Source organism: Marmota marmota, unplaced genomic scaffold, assembly GCF_001458135.2.
Source record: "Marmota marmota marmota unplaced genomic scaffold, marMar, whole genome shotgun sequence".
Taxonomy (NCBI): domain Eukaryota; kingdom Metazoa; phylum Chordata; class Mammalia; order Rodentia; family Sciuridae; genus Marmota; species Marmota marmota.
The window spans coordinates 2,197,981-2,225,964 of NW_026000196.1; the positions used below are offsets into that span (position 1 = coordinate 2,197,981).

Genomic DNA, 27,984 nt, shown 5'->3' on the forward strand with positions numbered 1-27,984 from the left:
TGAATCTGATAAAGAGGCAAATTCAGAGAGAAAAGTTGGCAAGAAATTTTCACTTCCACCCTATCCCATTTCCACCCTGTCTTTCCCTTGTTGAGGAAAATAAGACCACAGACTGAGACATCAGAAACAGAGGCATTATGATTTATTTTCAAAAAAATCTGCACAGGCAATGCCAAGAATGAACCCTAATGTCAACTATGAACTTTAGGTGATGATGCATTGATGCAAATTCTTTAATTGTAACAAATGTACCATTCTGATGGAGGCTGTTGACAGTTGGGAGGTTGTACACATGTGGGTTCATGGGGGATATGGGAAATCTCTGTACTTTCCACAAAGTTTTTCTGTGAACCTAAAACTCCAGGGGCTGGGGTTGTGGCTCAGTGTCAGAAAACTTGCCTGGCATGTGTGAGGCACTGGGTTGGATTCTCAGCACCACATGTAAATAAACAAAATAAAGGTCCATTGACAACTAAAAAATATTTTTTAAAAAGTCTAGTTTAAAACAAAACATTTTCATGTCAGGAGGAACAGAAGGGAGTATTCACCATTTACACCCCATCCTCTTAATATATCAATCCTTAGGCTTTCTTTTATGGAAAACTATAACCAAAAGCTCTCTCAGAATTACTCTGAACACTTACCAAGGGGAGAGGAAACCTTTTAAAATCCAGCAAAGGTAAAAATGAACCTTGAAATAATGAGTTAGCAAACTTCAAAAAGGCTATTTAAAAAGTGTGCTGATAATACATTTTTGAAGGGTCCCAGTGTCCAATAACACATGAAGATTCTTCCATTTTGTTAAGGCTGTAGTTTTTATTCCTCAGTACACAAAATTCTCTTTTACATGGAAGGCAGACTTTCACCCTATGTGACAGACATAGTACTATTACCAATGTCACCCTTCCCAACCTACTCATGACATAGCATACAGTTTGATAACTGCTCTCTAGGGTGGCTGGGGTATTTCACCATTCCCTCCAATATGCCCCCCCCCTTTATTTCTGGCCAGTATGGGGGCTATAATGGCTAACAAGAAAATGTGGCTAGGAGGTGCTCAAGATAGTAAAGCAAGCAATATGAAAAAACAAAAAACACAAAAAATGATAAAAGTTATAAACAGACACATGACTAAACACAGTATTAAATTGCTAGGGATACTATATCAAACTGGATGGTTTAAATAATAGAAAGTTGTATTTTAGTTCCAGAGGCTAGAAGTACCTAGATCAAGGGTTGCTTCTTTCTGAAGGCTGTGAGGAAAAATCTGTCCCATTCCTTTCTCCTCCCCTCTAATGCATTTTCTGGCAATCTTTGGAGTTCTTTGGGGTTAAGAGCTCTGCCTTAAGGACGCATGTCATTCTCCCTGTGTGCATGCAAATTTCCCTCTTAAGGATACCAGACATATAAAGACAACTCAGAGAACAAACTATTGATTCACGCAACAGCATGCATGAAATGTAAACATGTTTTGATCAATGAAAGAAGCTAAACTCCAAATGTTATCTGTTGTATGATCCCATTTGTATGTTTGTGGAAAAGGCCAAACTAAAGAGACAGAAAATAGATGAATATTGCCTACAAGTGGTAGGTAGGAGAGAAATTACAGCAAAGTGGCAGGACAAGGGAATTTTATGGGTACTGAGACTATTATGTATGATATTGGTGACAAATACACAACTCTGAATTCTCCAAAACAATTAGAACACAATAGAGTGAATTATATTGTATGTAAACTATAAAAACCATCACCTACAATAAGGGAAACCAAAGAAGGGGTTCAGACTTTGACAAATATATATAGTTGCACTACAAATTAAGCACACAAGCACACTGATGGATTAGGAAGAAAAGAGATGACTCAAGGAACTTGGAAAATTTTTATACTGGACACTATAAAGCTAAAGACAAAAAGAATTGTATATATCATCATACTCCAGTTGGTAATTTTTTCCCTCTCTCATAAGGGTATATGCTAGTAATTCTAAGCCACTTTGAGGGAATGTTGAGGTTGAATCAAGAAAATATATTGTAGATAATGACAGCCTGGCTTCTCATTTCCAGAGGAAAAAGCTACAGACAAGAGAAATATGTAGACCATAATAAAGCCCACAGTATTGAATTAGTGTGCAAGGTTTAAGTATGAATTCATAAAAATAGATGTAGGTGTGCATTCACAGATTGGTGTATATGCACTCAACTTAAAAATGTTTCCAATGATTAAGCTGCAACAAATTGTGTGATGATATAAATAATGGTAGTTTTAGATTATTTTTCCAAAATACAGCATATAACTTAACACCTTTACATATATTTTAAGTGTACAATTCAGTGGTATTAAATGCATTAATAATGTGTAACCTGATGACTATGCATCACCACAACTTTTCATCCTGTAAAACCAAGTCTCTGCTCATTAAACAATAAGTCCCCTTTTCTCTCACCTCCCAGCTGCTGGAAGCCATGATTCTACTTTCTGCCTCTGATTCGACTTACTCTAAGAATGTCATAGAAATGGAATCATTCATGACCTTGACACTTCAAGAATATTAGCCAGGAATTCCGTAGGATGTCCCTCAATTTGGGGTTATCTGATGTTTCTCATGATTATACCAAGATGATAGAGAAAGGTGTCACTCTACCAATTGCTGATAGGAGGTAGCTGTAGACATCTAAACTCCATCTCGAAACTCCTCACAATGCCCCAAAGAGAAGGGTATCATGCAGTTTCCAGTTCTGCTTCCAGAACTTGGAGACCATCATGCCTCACACCATTCTAACAAATAGCAAGCTGGATAGTCTGAAAAATCAAGTTTTCTTGGATCAGAACAACAGAAGAGGACACAGAACAAATCCCTGACCCCACAGTCATGGCTTGTCACAGCAGAGATGGAGGGACCACCAAAGGAATAAGTGCTGGGTAGGAAAATCTGAAGTGCAATTAATGAATTGCTGGAAGCTCAGAGTGAATAAGTTGAAAAGTCTCAAGGGACCCAATTGGGGAAGGGGCACACCGTTACTAGGAATTTACCTTCAGAAGCTTGACCAGTTTCTTAATGCAAATGTCAGAGAATAATCCCCTGGTGTTACCAGCTGAGGAGGAAGGAGCCATTGTGAAATGCTCATTCTGTTGTTCTTAACAATGCCTGTCCTCAGGAATAGTCAACCGGAGCTTAACCAGCTGAGATATTATCAGAATCTAACTGACCTGGCTGACCAACTCCAGTCTACTCTAGCTTTCCATATGAGAGAAGGGAAATAGTTAACTCCAGCTCACTCTACCCAGCCTGATCCACCTTAGAGGAATAACAAACAAACAACTCTTAGAAACATAAAGAAAATTCACAGTCCAGAAACACAGGCACACAAAAAGACCTACTCATAAAGCAACAGAATGCCTCTCCCCACAATTTAGCACCATACTACTACTAAAAGCCTACTTACAGAGGGTACTTTTATCTAGAACATCATATCTGACTACCAAGAAAAAAATAAGACATACTAAAAGGCAAAAAAGTTTAAAAAAGAAACCCACAATTTGAAAACATGGAATAAGCAACAAAACTAGCCATGGCAGGGATATTGGAATGATCAAACTAGGAATTTTAAATAACTGATTACTATGCTCACTAAGTTTTACTATGTAAGTAAGTTTACACAGTAAGTATTACTATGATTTATAAGTCATTCTGTGAAGCCAGCATCACCCTAATACCAAAACCAGAGGACAATTCTATAAGAAAAGAAAATTACAGACAAAACCTCTCATGAGCATAGATACAAATATTCTCAACAAAACACCTAACAAATTAAATCCAACAACTTACAAAAATAATTTGCACCATCACTAAATGGAATTTATTCCAGCTATACAAAGCTGGTTCAACATTCAAAAATCAATTAATATAATCCATTGCATCAACAAGGTAAAAAAGAAAAATTACTGATCATATCAATAGATGGAAATGACTGGAATGAAAAGTGAATTTCTGTGTGGTCTGATCTGAATTCTGTACCTCACACTTCCAAGGACAGACCAGGACATTGAACTCATTAAGGTAGCTACTGTAATAACAAGGGGGCAGCTAAGGTGACAATATTGAAAGCTACCCAAAACAGCACAAATAACAATGCATGTATAACGATGCCATTGAATAATCAAATTTATTTCTGAGTTGCTTAAGGATCATAAAAGAGAAACATTAACTCTCATAAAAACAGTAGTAAAATACAGTACACAGGAATGTCATTTGAATGATAAAAGTACAATAGCAAATGAAAAACAGTATCTTTTAACTTTTAAATACAAAAGTGAAGCAATTTAATAAGAAACTTTGTTAGTAAGAAAAATATATGTCCCGTGTCTTTATTACATACTGTACAAAATAAAATATTGCACCTTTAAGTCATATAATAAATATATACAAAGAGTATCTTACAGGTGATCTTTCTTTTAATTTAATAACCTTCAACAATCAAATGTGGCTGATGATTAACAACTCATGGCCTGGTGTGTCCTCTTCATTTTCCCCTGTCCATTTCCAGCCACTAAACCCTCCACATACAGTAGTGCTCATCCCAGTGTCGGTGAGGCTGAAGTTAGAACAAAACAGATCTGGTGCTTAGAATATGGTAGAAAGACTCAGCAAGCTCATCCACAGATGAATCCAAAGCCAAAATGCACAGTTCAATTATTGATCAGGAACTAGATCTAGCACAACCTGCCTTGGGAAACTTTGTTGCCAACAGGCTATAGGCAACATGTGACAGGCAGTCAGGACACTGCATTAAGAAGTCTAAACATTTATTTGGGGTTGTGTGCCATCTAAAACCATAACTGGAGGAATACCAGGAAAAGATCACCACAACCAAATTAGCTCTAGAGTTTACAATTTAATGCTAGCCTGAACCTGCTTCAGAGGCAACACTTACTCCACACTTAACTTTCACCTTGACACTATCACACCAGCATGGACCCAATCTAAACCCAACCCAACCCTGCCCCAACCTGGCCCTGAGCCCAACTCCTTAACCAAGCACAGCCTTAGCCCTAATTTAACTTCCTTTCTCACCTAACTCAATCCTAGCTGAAAACTAACCCTAACCTTTCTTCCCCAAAGCCTAAACCAAATCCTAATTCCAACTTCTAAAAGTGTAACTTCCCGCCTAACTCTAATTCACTTTGGATTTACTGAAAAATCAACTCAAGCACTTATTTTATATAAACAATTCTTTTCAATTATGTATCTTATTAGATTACTTTCTTATAAACTTTCCAAAATAAAAATCCTCAGGAATACTATTTTATGCATAAATTAGGTCTAAAAGGCTTTGATTTTCTGTTTGTGTGCAAGAGAATAGTGCTTAGAAAAAGTTCTATTCACAGTTCTTAAAGCATTGCATATACTTCAAAATCAGTAGAAAAGGTTAAATTTCCCTCTTCTTTGATTTCCAAGATGCCTCATTTGGTCACAGATGGATTTCTGTAGTTGTGAAAATGGCAGCAATATTTCCTCTGTGTTTTCTTCCAAGAGTGCTCCAGAGCAAGGACAGGATGCCACCTCCTCATGAATTCTTGGGTCAATTGGAGTCATAAGCCTGTCCAAGAGATTATCTCTTTTTCACAGACTGAACTTGAGCATCTTTGCAAATGCCATTAATGATAACATCTGAACAACTACTGGCCAGTTGTAGATACCTCACAAACTTGTTGAAACTCTACAACTTGAGAGAAGAGGAAGTTATCAGTTGCTGTGCTTCCTAAGACTTCAGGATGTACCACTCTGTGCTAGTTTACAAATCACAGCATGCGAGGATGTGCTCATTATCTTGGTGACTTCCCGATTACACAGACATGATGAAGTCCCAAGTGCATTGGCACATTACTATGTTAATCTTGGAATACATCATTTACAGGAAGTGTAATTAGAAACCGACCATGGGGAAAATTTCACTTTACAAAATTTTAACAGGGATGTTTTTGCATCAACCCCTGTTTGATCAAGGAATTCAGAGTCTTTAGGAAATACATGTTTTTGAACCAGAGACATGGGGAAAAGAGCTTTGATTTTTTTTATAGTCACAGCAGCATCACAACCCCTCCATAAGTTTACCCTTCTTGGCATGACTGGCAGCACTTTCGTTTGTGGAGGTCCAGAGAACACAAATTAAGGTGCCTTATGAACATACAGTAGTGAGTTGTATCTGTACAGTCGCCTGCAAAGAAGAAAAAGAATCAGTAACACGTGGCTCATTAAAGGCTGACTAAAAGTCATTGGATTTTGTGAAAAGCCATAAATTAAGATCACAGAGTGAGGAGAAGAAACTAGCCTTGGCTTGGGCCACTGCTTTGTCCTGGATTCAGAAGTGCAAAAATATGTGGTGGAGTCAACTCACTTCTCAGTTCACCAAGTGGGCTCTCTCTGTGCCCTGGGAACCTCACAGCCCCTCTGGTCCATGCTGCTGCTCTCAGGGCTCAGAGAAGCACTTAGCTTTGGCAGAGTCATGGACCCCTGCTCTCTAGAAAAATAACATACAATTAAATTTGACACATAATTTCAGGACATTTCTTCTGGTAGAAGGAAACAAGTGGAGAGTTTGCCAGTGCTTGTTGGAAAGGCAGTAACCAATGCTGCTGGAACTTAATAATCCTATTATTTCTTCTCTACAGACCCCAGAGCTATGTGCATATAAAAGAGCTCATCTATTGTCCCAAGCCACCACATCTGTTCTGAGTGGCCTCTCAAGAAGTGACTCTGATGAGGTTGACACCATCAAGGTCAGGTTAGGACAAGATCTCTGGAGCTGTGGTGACACCTGGGAGGGGTACGTACCATTGCAGGAAGGCCCAAGACAGTGCCTCCAGGAAGCTGGTTTCTTATTCTGCACACAGTATCTCTCAGCCACAGGTTTGCAGCTTCTTGTGTGGACACAGTCGACTTTCCGAGACTGGAACCCCCTGCCACAGGCTGCTGTACAGGGTTTCCAAGGGCCTGTGCGCCAACACACATTGCAGGCTCCTGATGTGCAATTCCTCCTAAAGGTGGGCCTGAAATAGGAAAAGAATATCAACAGGAGAGGCTGGGTGTCACTTTCTTGATGGGATCAAGTCTTTTATCCTACTATATATTCTATATACTAAGGCTTTGACAATTAGGACCCAATTCACGAGGAAATCAATTCTCAGTGTCCATGGTTGGCTAAGCAAAGCAATGGTAAAATTGTGGCCATAGAAAAGAGAATCTGTCTACTTCAGAATATGGACAGTTTTCAAGCCATAGAGAATAACCTTATAGTTATATAAGTTAGCCCAAGGTACATTAGGATGATTCTGAAAATCAACAGATATACGATAGGAGAAAAAGGGGAAGAACTATTTTAGAAAAATTCAATAAACATTTAAGACTTTCTGTGTATCAAGAACAAGGCTCTGAGGATGTAGAAATTGGTGACATATAATCCCAATGCCAAAATGATGTTTAAAAATATGTGGTGGGGTCAACAAGAAAGCACATTTTCACAGTATGAGACAGGATGAAATAGGTGCCACTAAAATCCAAAGTTGAGAGCTCACACTCAAGTTTACACAGAAGAGATCACTGAGAGGACATGGGATTACTGCAAGGCATCACCACCACTGGGAAAGGTTTTTCTTCTCATTGTTGGCAGGTGGAAGGTCTCTGGGTGTCCTCCATCTAAAACTGAGATATCCCCCTGCTTCTGTGCCATGCAATCTAGAATGACAGAATATCCCCTACTCCCTGGGGCTTGAGAGTCCCTGCTTAGATGTGCTCTCACTAAGAAGGCACAGCAAGCAAACTGTGTGTTTGCCCTGACTTTCAACACCACGGCTCATACATCAGAAGAGAGGCTGTTGCTGATAAGCTGAAGCCGTTCAATTTAGGCAAGGAAGAGAATTATTTACTATAATGATCACAGTAAAACACTTCAAATTTGTGAACAAGCCTTGAGTTTTCTGTTTATAAGCACTTGAAGCATATTCCGTTATGAGTCTGAATTTACATGTGAGCAACCCTGTCTGCCAAGAAAAGTGCTCTAACATGTACATTTAGGCCACACCAAGATGTCTAATCAGAAACTACCAAAGACCATTTATTTGGGAAGAGGAATTTATTTCTGATTTCCCTGGCTTTTAAAACAGAACTGAAACTCAATACTTTCTGATTTGGGGAAAATGTTTATCTTGGAGGAGAGAGCCACCTTAATGGATCCACTTCGGGTTATGTGTCCTGGGAAAGGTTCTGGAAGATATATGTGTACTGTATGAGAATGTCTCTCTACGCAAAGATGATAGGAAGGGGGCCCTCACATGAACTCGTCAATAGTTATCTTTCTTTTAGGAATTTGGAGGTTGCTGGACAAGACATATAAAGTTGAAGCCTGGAGTAGTAGTGATTGCCACATTCTGCCACATGGGCCAGAAAGGTAGGAAAGAAGTTTCAAGAAACAGCAAAGAATAAAGAAAATACACATGGAGCAATATAGATAAGAGGAGAAAAACAGAACAAAACAAAACAACAACAACAAAAAAACAATGGCTTTTCATTTCTTGGTTATGGTCCTTCCTGAGGTCTGACTGCATCTCTCTTTGGATTATTTGAGAATTTTAAGTACTGGGGATTGAACCCAGGGCTTTGCACATACTAGGAAAGCACTAAGCTTCATCCCCAGTCCTTTTTATATTTTATTTTGAGACAAGGTGTCACTACGTTGCTGAGGCTGGCCTCAAACTTGGTATTTTCCTGCCTCAGCCTTCCAAGTTGCTAGGATTACAGGCATGCGTCATGGCAGCCAGGTTTGAGACATTTTTGTATCCATATTAAAGACTCCTTATAAGGACATAAAAGTCTATAAGGAATGTTGAAACAACCACTGGAAATGTAACAAAACAGAGAAAACAGCAAAAACCTGAATTTCTTTAAAGGAGAGCTTAACACATAGTGGGAAGCGATACTTTAATTTGCCAGTAGGGGGAGTCTCCATCAAAGGGTTTAACCATACTGTCCCAATGGTTCATAAGGTTTAGGGAGGGAGAAAGGGGAGGTTACCCACACTGGTAACTGCTTGTTTTCCCTGGTAAATATGACACTTAGGGGACCAAGGTTGAGTCACTTTGAATAACATTAGGCAGAGACTGAATACTCCTCAGCCATCTCCCTATGCAGAGATCAGCTTTTCTACCAAAAAGTTTCAACAAATATTCAAAAAATACACTTAAGAAGATACACATGTTAATTGGTCTTGTCTTATTAAAAAATCTTTTGCCCTCTTTGCAGAAATCATTCCAAGTTGACTTTTGTCATCTCCAGCCCAAAAGGCCTTAACTGATAACAACCATTTCTTCTGCTTTGATGGGAGGCAAGGGCATCCCAAATATAAAGGATAAGAGGCTCAGAGACATACCCAGAAGTGGAAGTTCACGGCAGCTCAGAGACTGATCATGGAGGTCAGAGTAAAACAAATGGCAGGCTGGATCAGCAGAGGGGCCACTTCCTCCTGAGCAGGGATAGAATGACCCGGGATGGGAATACCTGAACCAGGTAGACACAGACTGGGTACCAGCACTGTGCACAAATTGGAGGTCATGTGTTTTTCTACATAAAAAATGAATGTAGAAATGGCAGAAAAAATCATAAAGCAACCCTAGCTTTTCTCACTTTCTTGTTTCTATTCAGTCCTGTTCCACTCTTACTTCAAATAATTGCCTGCATCACCAGCCAGATGGAGCTGGTGATTCTGAGTATGACAAACCCCAAGCTGGGAGGGTTGTGAGAAGTAGGCAGAAGTGGGCAGCTTTGAAAAGGCATAGATTGTTATGCAGTTTCCAGAATGTTCTGATTCATTAAGTCTGAAGTAAGGAACAAGAATCTTTATTTCAGAGAAACTTCCCAGGTTGATTCTAACTCTTGGCTGAGATGAGTAATCATCACTTTGGGCAACTATGTGCTCAATGTTTCCTTAGGTCCCCATGTTGTCTTCTTAATACAAGTTGGGACTGTCTTTACCCTAACAATTCCCATTCCCTTTTAGGTCATACCTCCTAAACCCTTCCCTGGACCTACAGAAGTCTCTAGCAGACAGCCTGCTCACACTGAGCCTCCATTCACAAAGACTAATGACACTCTCTGCAAGACATCCTGTAACACTGTGGCTACTGGGGGATGCCTCTCCAGCCTGCCCACTGCTCCCTACTAGGCACTTAAAAAGGAAATCTAACACTGCACCTATCTTTGGCAAGCCCACAGTCAGCACACCAATTTAGCAAAGATCTATGGGGAAAATGAGACATTAATCAACTTAATCCTTCATCTATAAACCATCAAATATTCAAGGGATAATAACAGCATGAAAGAAAGCACCAGGTTATAAAAGCAGAATAGCCAGTCCTGGAAGAAACAGTCAAAAGAAAATGAAAGGTAACATGACCCCCAATCCATCAGCTCTAAGAATTTTTCTTCTATTATTTAGAAAAATATCCACCCTTTTATTTTACTTCCATATCTTTTGTCTAAAGCCCTATTTAATCAGATTTTCAACCTGTTTCTTATTTTTAGTTGTAGATGGACACAATAACTTAATTTTATTTATTTATTTATTTTTATGTAGTGCTGAGGATCAAACCCAGTACCTCAGATGTAAGAGGCAAGTGCTTTACCACTGAGCTACAACCCCAGCCCAAGGTTTTGAACCTTTTGAAAGATCATTCTATGCTTTTTTCTTTTCATATTCTTTGCTTCTTATTTTTTGCTGTCTTTTTAAAAATATTTTTTTTAGTTATAGATGGACTCATACCTTTATTTTATTTATTTATTTTTTATGTGGTGCTGAGCATCGAACCTAGTGCCTCCTGTGTGCTAAGTGAGCACTCTATCACTGAGCCACACCCCAAATCTTGTTTTTACTGTCTGTGAAACAGAGAAGAATGAGGTTTGGACACAGGTGTGAAGAGGGTGTAGGACTTGAGCCTATGGAATTTTATAGGGCACATTAAGGATTTGGGTTAATTTTCTTTTTTAAAATTTTTTTTTAAATTTTTAATTGTTGATAGATCTTTATTTCATTTATTTATTTATATGTGGTGCTGAGAATCAAACCTAGTCCTTCACACATGCCAGGCAAGTGCGCTACTGCTAAGCACCAGCCCCAGCCCTGCATTTGGGTTAATTTTCTTCTTAGGAACAAGAAAATCTATAACATGATTTTATGCTAACAGTGAGCTAGGTGGAGGTGGTGGTGGTATAATCAGATCTGCATCCTGGAAAATTCACTCAGGCTGTAGTGTGGAGACTGATTTGGGAAAAAGCATGGTTATACGGAGGGAGACCAGCTGGATGGCAGTGGACTAGGTGAGATGATAGTTGCCTGCCCAAGAGTAATGGTGACAAAAATGGAACAAAAAGAACATGGGTTCAAGAAAAACTCTAAGGAGCTAAAAATGCATGTGAAAAGTAATCAGAAAAGTACAGATTACAAAGAGACATAATGTTTTAATCTATTGGATTGGCAATTTTTTTTGAAAGACTGAAAATGTATTCAATGAGGATGAAAGGGGGGTATCAGATATTGTTGGTCTGGGTATTTTGATGGTTATTTGGTAGTATCCAAATGATCATGTCTACTAATTCAATTACATATCTAAAAATTTACTCTGTAAAAATATACCAATTTTGTGTAAATATATATGTTCCAGAATTTTTACTGTAGCATCTGTTTGTAAAAGTGGAAAAATTAAAACAGTCAAATGTCCATCAACATTGGAATAATGGAATATTAAATGCAACAATTAATAAGGACAAGTTCAATCTTTATGAACCAGGATAGGAGGAAAGTCTACAATACATTCTGAAATAGAAAACATAAATTTCAGAAAAATGATAAAAGTTTCAATCTATGTAGGGAGTACTTATTTGTATTGCAAATATATCTTTCTGAATGCAAAGTTAAACATCTGGGACAATGCATATCAATCTGTGTGTGGCCTCTATCTTCTCAGCAAAATAGGAAACTAGGTTGTCTGTTGAAATGAGGGCAGCTGTTCCAAACATTTTCCATTTGAGGAGTTCTGGCTTGAAACTGTGTTATGAGGAATGGGAAATACAGCTGACTCTACATTGCCAAACCTGACTGAAAACTCAAAATGTAACCAAGCCAATTGTCAAGGTCAGCCCACTTTCTCCAGCACGTCTCAAAATGTGAAGAAGGGAGAAAGAGTTAGATATGATTATCTTCTAGGACCCAGGCTGCCTGGGTGCTGACACCAGGGTAACTAATTAAAACTTTTCAACCACAAGTTCCCCACCTAGTAGATAAAGGAAGTTAAATAGTCCAAGGTCACACAGGAAGAGAATGATAGGATGCCAAGCCCCTGATTAGTGTGCTTCTAGGTTGCTAGCTAGGATACTACACTCTGGGATGGTAGAGCTGCCAGTTGCAAGGGGCCTGGATCTCCAGATGACCTCCTGAATAAAGCTCTTCTACTGCTACAGCACTACTAGCTCAGACTTTTATACAAGAGCAAAACAAACTCCTCTCTTGTTTAAGCTCTTCCACAAGATAAAATTTATTTTATTCTTTGCTGAACCATCGGGCCAACATCCTAATCAAAACAGTTTCTAAATAGAGGAACAAAGTGGTTCATTGAAAACATCAGGAAGATTTAATCTGTAAACCTAAATTAAACATTATTAGGCTTGACCAACTTTGTATATAAAGAGAAAAATATCTGTCTATTCTCAATGCTACCCTTTCTTCCCTTTAAGGCAATACTCTGTGCTCAACATTCAAATAACTTGTAATTACAAATAGTATATATTAACAAATATTTTAGTATAATATATTCTATTAAGGAATGGAAAAAATCATAGCTTAACAGGAACTGTTAACTATGAGTGGTGGTAGAAACTAGAAGCAATTCCATTTTCAGGTAGTTTTAGTCACTGAGTGAGGCAGAGAAGACTGTGTGCTGCCCTGGGGTGGGGCCAGTACCTCCTGTCATCACAGTCAGAGCTGTTGTGGTGTCCGCAAGCTGTGTGATGCTGCAGCATCCTCACGGCACGACCCATGCAACGTCCAGGACACTGGAACAAAAGCACAACATGGTGTGAACCCTGTGAGCTCACGTGGGCTGTGTGTTCCAAGATGATGTACTGAGGTGGGACAGCCACAGTCCAGTTACGAGGTGAGTTAGGGAGGATCAGAGCACAGCTCTGCAGAACAGACCCCTCTCTCAGAGCCAGGAAGACAACTAAGCTTCGCCCTCCCTTCCTTTCCCCCCTGAAACTTAGACCACCTCTGGGGAGAAGGGAAAAGGACAGGGGAACTTAAATTGATCGGACTTAAGTCCGGAAATGACTACACTTAAAGTGTGAAAGACTGCCAAGTTTGGGTTTTTCCCACTCTGAGCAAAATGAAGACTTGTGCTAAGCTGATTTCAGTATAGGAAAACATATTAAAATGGATATGTAGTTCTTAAATTTTTACATAATCATAATGCCTATTAATTTTTCTTATACTTTATTTTATGCTTGAAATGGTCTTACCTATCCTAATTGTCCTATTTGTATTTCATTAATTTTACATTTAGGTCCTTGGTAAACTCAAAATTTATTTTGTTACATGTTCTGAGTTTAGACTCTGATTCTACTTACTTTTTTTATATTGGCTAACCAATATCTCTCATACCATTCTTTTTTTTTTAGTTAACGGCTTTATTGAGCTATAATTCACATGTCACACAGTTCACCATTTAATTTGCACAATTTAATGTTTTTTAAAGTGGCCTTACCATAGTTGATGTTAGAGCACTATCATCATCCCTCAAAGAAACCTAACAATCTTTTAGCAGTGACCCCCAGATCCTCCCACCACTTCTTCCCCGAGGCCTAGGAAACCATGAATCTACCTTTTGTCTCTATGTTTCTATAGATTCACCTATTCTGGACTTTTAAGATAAATAAAACTGTACATTAGGTGGTCCTTATGTCTGTCTTCCTTCACTTTTGTTTTCAAGGTTTGTCCACATTGTAGCATGTATTAGTACTTTATTTTTTTAATGGCCAAGTAATATTCCATTGTACAAACACACCATGATTTATCTACTCATCAGCTGCTTCCTCTTTTTCTTAATTATGGGTTATTATTTGGGTTGTTTCTACTGTCTTGTTATTATAATAATTCTGCTATGAACATTCATGTACACATTTTTGTGTGAAAATACATTTTCATTTCTCTTATATCCAGGGGTGGAAAGTGCTGGGTTATAGGGGAGTTATATATTTAACCTTTTGAGGAACCACTAGACTACTTTCCAAAGTGCCTGTACATTCCCACAAGCAGCATCTGAAGGTTCTAGTTTCCCTACTACATTCTCACTGTATTTCTTACTAATGAAATCCTATTGGGCATGAACCCCTTTCTCATTGTGGTTTTGGTTTGCATTTCTCTAGTTATCAGTAGCAAGTATCCTTTTATACACTCATTGGCCATTTGTATCTTTAATTAAGAAATTTGTTCTGGTCCTTTGTTCACATTTTAGTAGGGTTATTTATGTTTTTATCAAGTTGTGGTTTATAATATAGATTTTAGATACAAGTGCCTTTTCAGATATATGCTATTTAAATATCTTCTGCTATTCTGTGGGTTGTCTGCTTACTTTCATGATGGTGTCCTTTGCAACAAAGTTTTATTTTTGATGTAGTTAATTTATCTACTTCCATTATGGTTGCTTATGCTTTTTGGTGTTATATCTAAAAAATAATTTCCTCATTTAAGTTGTGAAGATGTATCCTATGACTTCTTCCAAGAATTTTGTGGTTTAACTCTTAAATTCAGTTCTTTGATCAATTTAAGTTCATTTTTTGTATGTGGTGTAAAGTTAGAGGACCAACTTCATTCTTTTGTACATGGATATCTAGGTGTCTTGCACCATTTGTTCAAAAGTATTCTTTCCCCATTGAATAGTCTTATTAATCTTGTAGAAAATCAATTGACACAAATACATTGGTTTAGTCTTTACTTAATTGAAATATATATGTTTATATAGATCATATCATATACCATATACACACACATAATTTTTATACATATAATCTAGTACCACACTGTCTTGAATACTGCAGTTTGGTAATAAGTTTTGAAATTAGGATTTTTAAATCCTCCAACTATTCCAAAGCCCTCTCCTCTCTCTCCTTGTGAATTTTAAGATCACCTTGCCAATTTCTGACAGGGATTCTGTTGACTTTGTAGATAAATTTGGGAAGTGTTGTATTGTTAGCAACATTAAGTCTTCTGATGTATGACTATAGAATATCTTTTTCTATTTATTTAGATTTTCTTTAATTTCTTCAAAAAATCTTGTAGTCTTAAACCCTCAATTTTCTAAAACCATTCCTTCCCCTATGATAAACTGCCTTTGAACTTTTAAGTCACCTCGCATGGGTCTGCTGTGCTGTGGTTACAGTATGTGCCCTGTGTCTTTTCCTGCCCCAATAATGGCCAATTCTACTCACAACAGATTTGCATCTTGCTGGGACACAGCATAAGAAAAAGCTCTCCACACCTCCAGTAATTTGTTTTTCTAAAAATTTCTTGTCCTTATTTATTCTCTAACATGAATGCCAGAATTACTCCATAAAAAGGTTATGTTATTTAATTAGAATTTTATGACATGCACAATTTCATTTAAGGAAATGGACATCTTTACAGTACTGACATTTTCCTTTCAGGAATATAATACACCTTTTACTGGTTCAACTTTTCCTTTATGTCTTAATAATGTGTTCTTCATGAGTTCATGTACATTAAAAACAATTTTCCCTGAGCATTTTATTATTATTTTATTAACAGTGGCACTTGGAATCTGAGTTCTGAGATTTCGTGCAGATAGCACTAGTGTTCGTCTCCTTCCTTCCTGGAAGGCTGCTCTTATTTCTACTGCCCTGAACTGATCTATTTAGGAGGTTTTGTTATTGCACCACTGCTTTAAGGTTCACTTTTGTACTGGAAGACAGAGACACTGATTTCCAAATGCAGATGCTGAGATCAGAGGAATACATTCCCCAAATTATTAGAAATAAGGAGGTGATTATAGATAGTACTGTCCACACACTAGACTACCTGGCTCGCTGGTTCGATGATCCTTTGAACACATGGATGCCCATGACACGGTTTCCTTCCCAGAGGCCGGTCTTTAGGGGCACATGCCCTCGGAGACACTGTCTGCACAGTTCCGTTGGCTTTTGTCCTTTTACATGTCACTTGCCGACTGTGGAATCCTTCACCACAAGATGAAGAGCACTCTGACCACACACTTGTGAACCACCTAGGAACAAAAACTACAGGATCTTAGTAAGGACTGGGATGCCAGGCCTTACAGGTTGTCTTGCCAAAATAAAACTCAATCCTAACAAACCGTTTCAGGGCTGTCACATGTGCCTATGGGAAGGGGCAGCAGTATAGATAACTCCCAAACTTCCAAGATTTTCTTTTACACAGAGGAGCAGCAGAGTTACCATGTTAGAGATGACCAACATGACTGTAGGGCAGAGATATCTTTAAGTTTAGAGAGAGCTGTCCCTTGTGTGGTCCTGGACAGTGAAGTTAGGGTAAAATCAGTGGAAATTTCAAAAAGGTAGATTTTAATTTATTGAAACCAAGGGGAGGAAAATATTTCTAAAGTACCTATGTGCTGTTTGCTCTATTAGATATTTACATGTTATCCTATTTGATTTTTATGTGCTTCCCATTCTTTTAAGTCAATTGGCTAGGATCACATGACTAAACCAACAACAGAGCTGGGACTGGATTACAGATATATCTGACCCTAAGGATCATGCGTTAATGATTACAGGAGACAAAACGTGGACACGGACTCCTTTGGGATATTGAGTGATTTGTCATACAAGATGTCTAACCTGCTTGTATATTACGAAACAGAGGTCCGTGGTTATCCAGAGGACCATGTGCTTGGTTATTACATCTAACTAATGTTTAGTATTTCCTTCAATGATAAAAACATAGGCCAAAAGCTACAGTAGTATTAGTAATGCCAGTGATTTTGTTAATAGAAGCCATAAGTATTTCCATATCCCATTACAACTGTGATAGGTATCTCAAAACATCATTTATATTTATCACCACTTCAAGATTGAAGTAAAGCTAGCTTTTATTACTTAATGTGTCAACAGAGAAGCAAATCCATTACCATATCACACATTTAAAAAAATCTCAATAAATGTATATCAGTATAATTAGCGTCCTCTGTAACCAGTTGAATTCTATTTTATATATTTAAAAACATTGTTATGAGAAGGTATTCATAGGTTTGTCCCAACTAACAGAGGGGGTCATGGCACAGGAAGGTTAAGATTAAGAATCCTTAAAGACAGTAGAATGAATCAGACATAATTTTTCTATGTTCGTACACTACCAGTGAAACTCCACATCATGTTCAACCACAGTGGGATCCAAATTAGAATAAGTTTTACTTGTATGTATAATATGTCAAAATATACTCTAATGTCATGTATATCTCAAAAGAACAAAATAAATATTAAGAATCCTTGACATAACGGATTCTGGGGGATTAAGGGACCTCTGTGGTCTTCAATAGGTACAAAGCATAGTACTTCATTTATTCTAGGAATGTGCAAAGTCTCAGGCATATTTATTTATTTATTAAAAAAAAATTTAGTTGTATATGGACACAATACATTTATTTTATTTATTTTTATGCAGTGCTGAGGATAGGATCCCAATGACTCACATGTATTAGGCGAGTACTCTGTCACTGACTACAACCCCAACCAGCTTGTTTAATAAACAAGGCTGCTCATAAGTTTCTCAATGTGTATTCTCTCCACTTTGTAAAAATCAAAAATTGACATAAAGTGCCTTTCTCTGATCAGACTCCCCTTAATTATTGTAGCTTGAACTCAGGACTTTTTGAAGGGTGACTCTTAGCATAGATTTTCCTTTTAAGAATTACAGTGATTCTGCAATCTGTGTATGGGGTGAAGGTGGGAGTTCATAACCCACTTGAATCAAAGTGTCGAATATGATATGTCAAGAAATTTGTAATGTTTTGAACAACCCACAATAAAAAATTAAAAAAAAAAAAAAAAGAATTACAGTGGGTCCTGGAAACCATGGAAGTTAGGGTGCCTGCAATACTGACAGCCCTTATAAGAGCATGCCTCAAGGTAAGTTTTTGGTTTTATAGTGTGACTGCATCCCATACCCCTCCAAGTCACAGGTATTTGGATATGGTGTGGGCATTTGCACAAGGGCACTGAGGTAAATAACATTAAGCTTTCTATTTTCTCCTTAAATAATAGGGTTAGTGTTTGACCCAATGGCACATGCCCGTAATCCCAGCCACTGAGAGGCTAAGGCAGGAGAATTGCAAGTTCCAGGCCAGCCTGGGCAACTTAGCAAGGTCCTATCTCAAAATGAAACATAAGAAGGGCTGCAGGTGGAGCTCAGTGGTAGAGCACCCTGGTTCAATCCCCAGTACCACCAAAAAAAAAAGAAAAAAAAAAAGAAAAAGAAAAAGAAAGAAAGGAAGAGAAAAAAGAAAGAAAAATGAGGTTGATAACTGTGTCAGCCATGAACTTGTACTCAATAAATAGCTCTTTATTTGCTACCTTATATTTTACTATTGATTTTAATGCCATTTGCCAATTATCTGCTATGTCATAGACCATAGCAGATAATTGGCAAATAGCATTAAATTTATTTTTAAAATTTAAAAAATTTTTAAAAATTTTAAAATAAATAAATATTTCATCATTCATTAATTCATTTTGCATATTATGGGACAGACATTGTGCTAAGTGTTAAAAATAAATTATTGAGAAAAACAGCCCTGAGTTTACTTATAAGATTTACAGTCTAGTGGAGAGCAAGACATTGTGGTAAGAGCTACAAAAAATGATAAAGAAATATAAAAAACATTTTGACTTACTTTGGAGAGCTAATGTCAGGAAGGTTTCCCTGAAAATGTATGGAAATATTAAGTGAAGAGAAAGGGAACAGTATGTGTAAAGGTTCTGAGTCAGGAAAGAAAACAGTACAACCAAGGGTCAAAAAATAATAGTATGGAGGGAGCTCAGATAACCAGAGTGGGAGAGATAAGCAATAAGAAAAAATAGTAACCAAAACCCATACATGAAGGGAATTCAATTCTTCACTCACTTATTCAGTCAATCAGCAAATATTCACTAACCCACCTACTGTGTGCTAGGTGCTATTTTAGATACTGCAGATAAAAAGTCATATAAGGTAGACATGACCCCAATGTTAGGAATTTTGGTCTTTTTCCTAAGGACAATGAGTACCATCATGATGAATTTGTTTTAAAAGATTTTTTGGTTGTTAATGTGGTCATGGGGATAAAACCCAGGGACACTCTACTATTGAGCTACATTCCCAACCCTTTTTATTTTTGATTTAAAGACAAGGTCTCACTAAGTTGCTTATGGTCTTGCTTAGTTGCTGAGGCTAGCCTTGAAATTGGGATCCTCCTGCCTCAGCCTCCCAAGTTGCTGGGATTCACAGGTATGTGACATCACATTGAGCTAAAAAATATTCCTATAGAGTGAAGAAAGTACCCTAGGGAGGGAGACAAAAATCAAGGACGGCTTGGACTCTAGTGGTAACCATGGAAATTGATAAAAACAGGTGGAGGTGAGAGAGGTGGGGGCGTGTAGGAGGTAGCCACTGAGATCTGGAAGACTGAGATGGATCACGTTTAGTGTAGATGAGAAGTTTGATTTGGGAGTTTTTCTAATTACTGACGTGTATCATTTATCACTTAGAAAGATTTTTGTGGTCAAGCCTAGGGAACTGTGTTTTTAACTAGTCCTCAGGTGACTGGTCCACTGCCTTATCTGCAAGGTAAGGCCATGAAATCAGCCTCACTGCAGCCCAAAGATGTAGCAAGCACTGGGAGTGCAGGAAGCAGATTTGTGTAGTTATTAAGAGTAAAGTTTCTGAGGTGGGGCATGGTGGTGCACACTTGTCATCCCAGGGACGTGCAAGGCTGAGGCAGAAGGACTACAAGTTTGAGGGCAGTCTGGGCAGCTTAGAAAGACCCTGTCTCAAATTTTTTAATGTTGCTCAGGGCTAAAGTGCCCCCTTGATTATATCCCTAATACTGATTATATCCCTAATTTGATTTAAAGACAAGGTCTCACTAAGGGACCTTAGAAAGACCTTCTCTGGTTCTGTTGACTGGGCTTGAAGAATGTGGAGGAGGCAGCCCACTGTGTGTGGGGGTGCTCTGAATTAGACCATCAGACCATCAGACCATTTCAGTTTAAATTCTGGTCCTTAAAATTGTAGGGGGTTTTCCCATCTGTCAAACAGGAAACTGAAATGTACCTCACAGGCTACTGTGAGACAATCCATGTCAAGCATTTAGCAGAATGTCTGGTACAGAGTAAGTGCTAAATAAATCTTAGCTATTGAGCCATTATGTCCAAATTGCTGTGTGTTTTAAAACAAGAAAAGTGTGGGTATGTATGAGATAAGAGAGTTCTTCACATACCTTGCAGGGCAGTCCTGGATGTTACAGGGCTGAAACCCTGCCAGTGGTTTCTGGAGGTGATTACAAAGGGCTTCACTCACTTTCTGTCCACTAGCCAACACACACTGGGGTCTCTGAATACGGGATCCCAAGTGACCACAGGAGGCAGAACAATGTGTCCAGTTACCAGGCTCCCAGAAAGGCTCTGCAGAAAGGAAATAAAATGTCATGACAGTCCCAGCTGGGCATGGTGGCATACACATGTAATCCCAGCTGCTTGGGAAACTTAGACAGGAGGATCGCAGGTTCAAAGCCAGCTTCAGCAAGAGCAAGGTGCTAAGCAACTCAGTGAGTCATTGTCTTTAAATAAAATACAAAATAGGGCTGGGGATGGGGCTCAGTGGTTGAGCATCCCTCAGTTCAATCCCTGGTACCCCCTCCCCCCCAAAAAAATGTCATGACAGCCCCAAATAAGAAATGATAATGGGCTGGAGAGGGAATAGCCAAAGACCATCATGAGCTGATCTCCCATTAGCTGCCAGTCTGGTTTTTCAAGCAGGACACACAGAGAAAACCAGGTTAGGGGGTCCTTTAAATCTTATTTTCCCTCAGCTAACTTACTGCAACCACTAATGGGCATGGTGGCCCAGATGGGGTCATTGGACCACAGGCTGTGAGAAGGGCTATTGTAGGCCTGGTAGATCTTCCAGAAAACCCCAGGGAGAGGGAGGAGCTACCCTGAGCAGTGGGCTGCCTCCTCCACATTCTTCAAGCCCAGTCAACAGAACCAGAGAAGGGCAACTCCAGGGGGCGCTCTAATGCATTCAATTTTCCAAAACTGGTTCAGGCAGAGAAATAAAGGACAATTTAGCACAAGGAACAGGGACTGAGGATTAAAGAGTAAAGTTAAAGATGCATTTGAATTCCAGTCTTCTTTTTCCATTAATTTTTAATCAAAATTTCATATTAGTCCTGAAACTGCATAAATAATTTGTTGTGGAGACATCTGGAAAGGTAAAAAATGGGTGTTTTCTTTAAAAAGTAGAAGCTAAGCACCTCAAGCAATCACAGCTCTTTTGTTTTAGACCCCATTCCAAGCAGCCTTTCTCTTCCCTGCTGACACTTAGTAAAAGATGAGGTAGGACATGACGATGACAGATTTGTGTATGATCACAGAAAGTGCCAGATTTTCCTGTAATAATCACAAATAATTGATAGCTACCAGCTGTGTCCACAGGCTCTCTGACACACCAGAGTGATTTCTTTAACTTATTGTTTTCCAGTTTTTCCTCCTGAGTTTTGAATTTTTCTCTTAAATTGCATATGGCATCATTCACAGAGCAGAACCATAAAATATATTTTGAGTTGGACCCTCAGGATCACAGTTTACTTAAAAAGATATTTTTGAAAACAACTATTTGTTGAGAAATTCCCAGGTGACAGGTACTGGGGTAGGTACTTTATAATCAATCTTTCTGGTCATCCTGTGAAGTAGATATTTTTATTTGCAGAAGTGGAACTTGAATGAAGCTAAGGAACCTGCCCAAGGTCTGTTACTGGAACCCACATGTGTCTGACTCTGGATTTTTTTCTATTATCCCACATTTCACAAAGAAACCTTAACAGTTCAAGGCAGGACACATTGTGTTTCTTTAAAATTGTGTGTTTTTTACTGAAGTGTAATTCATGTACAATGAAATGCTTAGGTCTCAAATGTGCAGTTTTGTGAATTTTCACAACTTTGTAAACTTATATAACTGTGATCTAAAGAAAGGTATATAATATTTTTATCACTCCCTAAAGCTCCCTTTTGTTTCTTTCTAATCAACTCCCTCCCTCCCAGGCTCATTTTTAATCAGTATACACTGGCTTTACATATTCCTAGACTTCATGCAATATTTACTCTTTTGTATTTGGCTTCTTTCACTTAGTATAATATTTTCTGAAATTCACTCTATCATTGTGCACATCAGCAGTTCATTCTCTTTTACTACTGAATAATTCTGTTAGCTTTTTTAAAAATTCATTGTCCTGTGTAGGGCTATTGTGAATAAGGCTGAACATTATTGTATAAATCTTTTTGTGAGTATGTTATCATTTTTCTTGGGTAAACACTTGGGAGTGGAATTTCTGGATCCAGGGTAGGTGTATGCTTAACTTTATTACAAACTACACAAGTTTTCCAAAGTGGTCTTGTCATTTTACACACTAAGTAAATGAGAGTTTCAGTTGCTTTTATATTCTTACCAAAATTTGGTATTGTCAGTCTGTTTTTAACTACTCTAGTGGGTGTGAAATTTTATCTCATTGTGATTTTAATCTTCACTCCCCTGATGCCATCAGTATCCCTTCTTTTATGATATATCTGTTCAAGTCTTTTGCCCACTGTTTTAGGAGTGAGTGAGGGTGTTCACTGTTAACTTGTAGGAGTTCTTTATATATTCTAGATAGAAGTTCTTCATCAGAAATATGTTCTGCCAAAAATATTTCTTCTAGATTTTGGTTTATCTATTCGTATTCTTTTAGTTCACAGTACAAACATGTACCATTGTACCTGGCTTCTATTCATATGCTTAATGGTGTCTTTGATAAGATATTTAAAATTTTGATGAAGTCCAATTTTGAGAATTTTTTGTTTTATGGTTAATGATTTTTGACCCAAACACCTTTGAAAAGTAGATCACATCATACATTCCCATATAAGATTCTTCATTAGCCTCCCACATTTTTGGAATAGCTCTTGAGTCTTTGCCTTGACCCTCAAATTCATGATTGATGTGGTTCTCAGTGAACCTCTAACTTCATGTCACATCCTTCTCTTTTCTGACAGTGCCCTAGTAACATGAATCTTATTTCTGTTCCTTGACACAACAGTAGCATGTTAGGCTTACTCCCATTTTACAGTCTGAACACTCACTCTGCCCTGTTCCAGAAATACTCCTTCTTCACCTTTCTGTGTGGATTGGTCCACCTCATCATTGGGTCTGGGCTCACATACCACCTACTCAGAAGGCCTGACATACTTCCTTTACTAAAGTGACTACCTACATGCACTGTGCATCTCATCATTTAATGTTTTTCTCTTTGAAACATTTATCACAGAGAAATATCTAACATTTATGTATCTGTTCACTTGTTTCTTGTCCATCTCTCCTACTGGAATGACAAGCCCATAAACCCTGTCCTATTCAACATTAGGTCATAACTTGTTAGACAGTAGGCATTTTATGTTAAACTCATAAAATTAGTCTCTTGGAAGTGTTAAGGTAAGGATCCATTGAAGGGCTGGCATATTCCATAACATGTACATGTGTGTGTGCATACATCTGTGCGTGCATGTGTGTGTGGGAGGGTAGGAGGTGGTAGATTGATGTAGTAGTCCCAATAAACCAAATTTGACTATTGCAAAGGTTTGTCCTTCACCAGTAGCTTCAGCCTCATGAATATTCAGCTTTTTCCATTTTGAATTGATTTGAGGGAGCTATTCTTTTTTTTTAAATAAATAAATATATTTTTTAAATAAATAAATATTTATTTATTTTTTTAGGTGTAGATGGACACAACACAATGCCTTTATTTTTATGTGGTGCTGAGGATCGAACCCGGGTCCCGCCTGTGCTAGGCAAGCGCTCTACCGCTGAGCCACAACCCCAGCCCTATGGGAGTTCTTCTTTTGATCTTTACATTCCACAACATGTGCATCTTCTCTGTGCCTTTGCACATCCTTGTTTCTCTAAAATTCCCTCTCTTGTCCCAGAACAAACAACATGACCTACATGAAGACTTAGTTGACTTCTCCAGAAAGAGATCGGGATCCTCCTTTAGTGCCCTGTTTTTTGGTCATCCTTCTATTATGGCATTTTTAAATGCTGCTTCAAAATATGTTTACATGACTTCCTCCCTGTTAGACTGGGAGCTTCCCCCAAACTAGGTTATCTCTGTATCCTCAGTTCTGGGAAGAATAAGCACTCAGCAAATATTACTGAATGTCAAATGAATAATCGAGCATATAATAATGATAGTATTGTGTCTGAAAGAAGAGAACTGTGTCATATCAATACCTCTAGATAATGATATCCTAAGTAACATGTGATGAGTTGTTGATGGGTAGCACCTTCTCCCCTGCATCTCAGGAGATGAAAGCCTAGAAATTACATGCCCCAGAATCCCTCCCTGAAGAGTTATATTCTACCTGGTACAGTTTGCCAATCAGCGGTATTACTCAAATTTAACACATGGAAATCGAAATGGAGCAGATTATATGCATGTATGAAAACATCAAAATTAACCCCACTATTATTTGTAACTATAACATACTAACAAAATACCTTATATAATATGGAAATGACAAGCTGCTATTGTTCATGTATGACTGATAGAATAAAACATGAGCTTTAAAGTAGCTTCTGCATGTTCCTCTGTGATTTACTGACTTCTGAGCTACAAAAAGCTGAAATAATCACTAATGGTTTAACATGATTCTAGTATCTCTGATTTTCTTAATTCTATTTTATGCCCTTGGCACTCTGAAGAATCTGCAAGCTTACAATACTTATATTAAGTTCTCTGATCATGCACTGATTTGCAAAAAATTGATATGTATGGGGAAAAATTTTTGTGAAAAGAGGAGAATGGAAGAATTGATTCCAGAAATCTTAACAAACTTTCCATCTATTAATATTTACTGAGTTGGCTATATTTTTGCAACTGGAAAATCAACATCTATATTATCACAGATAATGATGCACATTAGGGATATGAATTCTGTAGGTCTTCCTCAGAAGTAGATTTTTCTAAAAAATGTTTCAATATGATAACAATTAGCTGAACCGCCAAAATTAAGGGGCAAGAAAAAAAGCTGGCCAAATGCCTAGGAATAATTTTTACATATTAAAAAGTGAAAAACATGGAGAGTCTTTTAGCTAAATCCTTCTCCTACACAAGCCTCACCAACAGGAAAGCTTGAAAAAGTCACAATTCTCAGACCTGGGGGCAGGGATTCTCCTGTTGAATCACTGCTGTTGGTTCTGGTGTTAGATGCCTGGAGAACATGATTTTTTTGTTGTTTGGGAAATACAATTTTACTTTCTGGCTATCTTCTTTCTTTTTTTTTTTTTAAATTTTTTATTGTTGGTTGTTCAAAACATTACATAGTTCTTGATATATCATATTTCACACTTTGATTCAAGTGGGTTATGAGCTCCCATTTTTACCCCATATACAGATTGCAGAATCACATCAGTTACACATCCATTGATTAACATATTGCCATACTAGTGTCTGTTGTGTTCTGCTGCCTTTCCTATCCTCTACTATCCCCCCTCCCCTCCCCTCCCCTCTTCTCTCTCTACCCCCTCTACTGTCATTCATTTCTCCCCCTTGTATTATTTTTCCCTTTCCCCTCACTTCCTCTTGTATGTACTTTTGTATAACCCTGAGGGTCTCCTTCCATTTCCATGCAATTTCCCTTCTCTCTCCCTTTCCCTCCCACCTCTCATCCCTGTTTAATGTTAATCTTCTTCTCATGCTCTTCGTCCCTACTCTGTTCTTAGTTACTCTCCTTATATCAAAGAAGACATTTGGCATTTGTTTTTTAGGGATTGGCTAGCTTCACTTAGCATAATCTGCTCTAATGCCACCCATTTCCTTGTAAATTCTATGATTTTGTCATCTTCTTTCTAAGAAAACAAAAAGTAACACTTTTTACCTTTGAGAAATTATCTCAGTCTCATTCCAGTTGGGGAGTTCTTAAAGACAGCTATAGGACATATGCCCTTCCTGATGGAATGCTGTGTTCCTGGATGCTCTGCCTCACTTGGGCCTAGAGGTGTACATGGTGTGGGTTTAGACAGTGCTATGGAGGTTTAATTAGAGATATCCACTATGCTAACATTTGGCATCTCCAGGGTTCTTCCAGGGCTTCTAGCCTAACTTGCAAGATGGAAAAAAAATTTTTCATGAGAATTACAAAAGGAAGCAAATTGGTCAGATAGAGCTCCTCCCCTCACGAGGAGTCTTGGGAGCAGAACAGGCAATGTTCTAGAGAGGGCGGTGCATGGAGAAGAGTGCAGGCTTTTGGTAAAGTGATGAAGCTTAAGCATAAGAGCAGGATAGTAGAGGAGTGTTGTTACCTGACCCCCTCAGAAAAGTGGCCAAAATCATAAGCTGCTTAGCTTGAGGAGATTTCTAAAAGAAGAGGAATGCAGGGCAGAACTGAATTCAGGAGTGAGTATGGAATCAGGCTGGGAGCATACAAGGAATCACAGGGAGCATGGAGAAGTTATTTAAGAACCAGACAGCTTTGGCCCAGCCAACCTGTCAACACTCTCCTGTTCTAAGAGTTTAGAAGATCACAGAGGTACTCTACTGCTTTTCTGATCATAGCTCAAAACCCATGAGGGGTAGAATGAACACTGAAAGTAGAGGCTACATATTTGGGCTCTAGTCCAATCTCTCTATGAGCTTCAAATCTGCAACCAGATTAAAAATTACTGTCCTCTACCCTGTACTATGGTACTAATTCTCAAAGAATTAATGAATGTCAAAGCACTCTGTGCATGACAGCTGTTCTAACTCCTGGCACAAGTACCTCCCATCTCTTCACATCTCTGGGCCCCTCTAACTGACAAAGAAAAACATGAATTCTATAATTTTATACTAGTGCTTCCAATGATTCAACTTCATACATTCCTGAAACACATATTTAACACTTAAACCCGTGTTTGGTACTAGGGGTATGTATGGAAGGGAATAATAAATGATCTCTGGTGTCCATCTGATTAACTTTTGTGATTAACTGATTCCGAGTTAGAGGAAAAGAGGGGTGTGTTAGTTATTAGACCCTAAAACTCTAGCAACTTAAAGCCTCCTCCCAAGAGAAGGGAGGAATTCGCTTAATACCCTATGCTAGGGACACATTGTGATGGCCTTCTCCAAATCACACACTGACCCAACTGTGTGGTATTTTAAGATGCAACAGATTGGCATGTGACTTTATTATTTCCTAAAGATTGCCGAAGAAATATCAAATATGGTCTCTACCTTCGAGGGACCTATAATTTAATTGAGGAAACAGAGATAAAGGAAGGAATAACTAGAGCAGGTATATTAATACTTAATGAGGAATGGAGTGGTGGGGTCAGAGAAAGGAGAGGGCAAACAAAATCAGAGGACACAAAGGAGGTAGGAATTCATTTGGTCTACAGGATAAGGGAGATTGGGACAATGTGAGAATGGCAGCAAAGGATAGTTCCTATTAGTACAGCAGTATGCCTGGTATCCTAAAGAGGGGTGTGTGTGTGTGTGTATGCATGCGTGTGTGTGTGTGCGCACATGTGTGTTGGATCACAAGACTGAAAATCATCTTGACTGGAGCAGGGCTCAGTGTTAGCTTAGAACAGGGATCAGAACTGGGTTCCCTGGCACATGCCTATAGTTCC

The 27,984-nt window shown here is 38.3% G+C and overlaps 1 protein-coding gene across 2 annotated transcripts in view; it reads right to left on the minus strand.

Moving 5' to 3' along the window:
* Positions 1–4,145: 4,145 nt before the first annotated feature.
* The window catches only part of Adamtsl3 (ADAMTS like 3), a 321,149-nt gene continuing 297,310 nt past the window's right edge, over positions 4,146–27,984 (minus strand). For both annotated transcript variants that reach the window (XM_048790168.1, XM_048790167.1), the window contains exons 25-29: positions 20,567–20,750; positions 16,135–16,339; positions 13,006–13,097; positions 6,834–7,048; positions 4,146–6,216 (exon numbers count right to left, since the gene is read on the minus strand). In XM_048790168.1, coding sequence (XP_048646125.1) covers positions 6,110–6,216; positions 6,834–7,048; positions 13,006–13,097; positions 16,135–16,339; positions 20,567–20,750 — 803 coding nt within the window. In that variant the 3' untranslated portion in view covers positions 4,146–6,109. The remainder of the gene's footprint in view (positions 6,217–6,833; positions 7,049–13,005; positions 13,098–16,134; positions 16,340–20,566; positions 20,751–27,984) is intronic.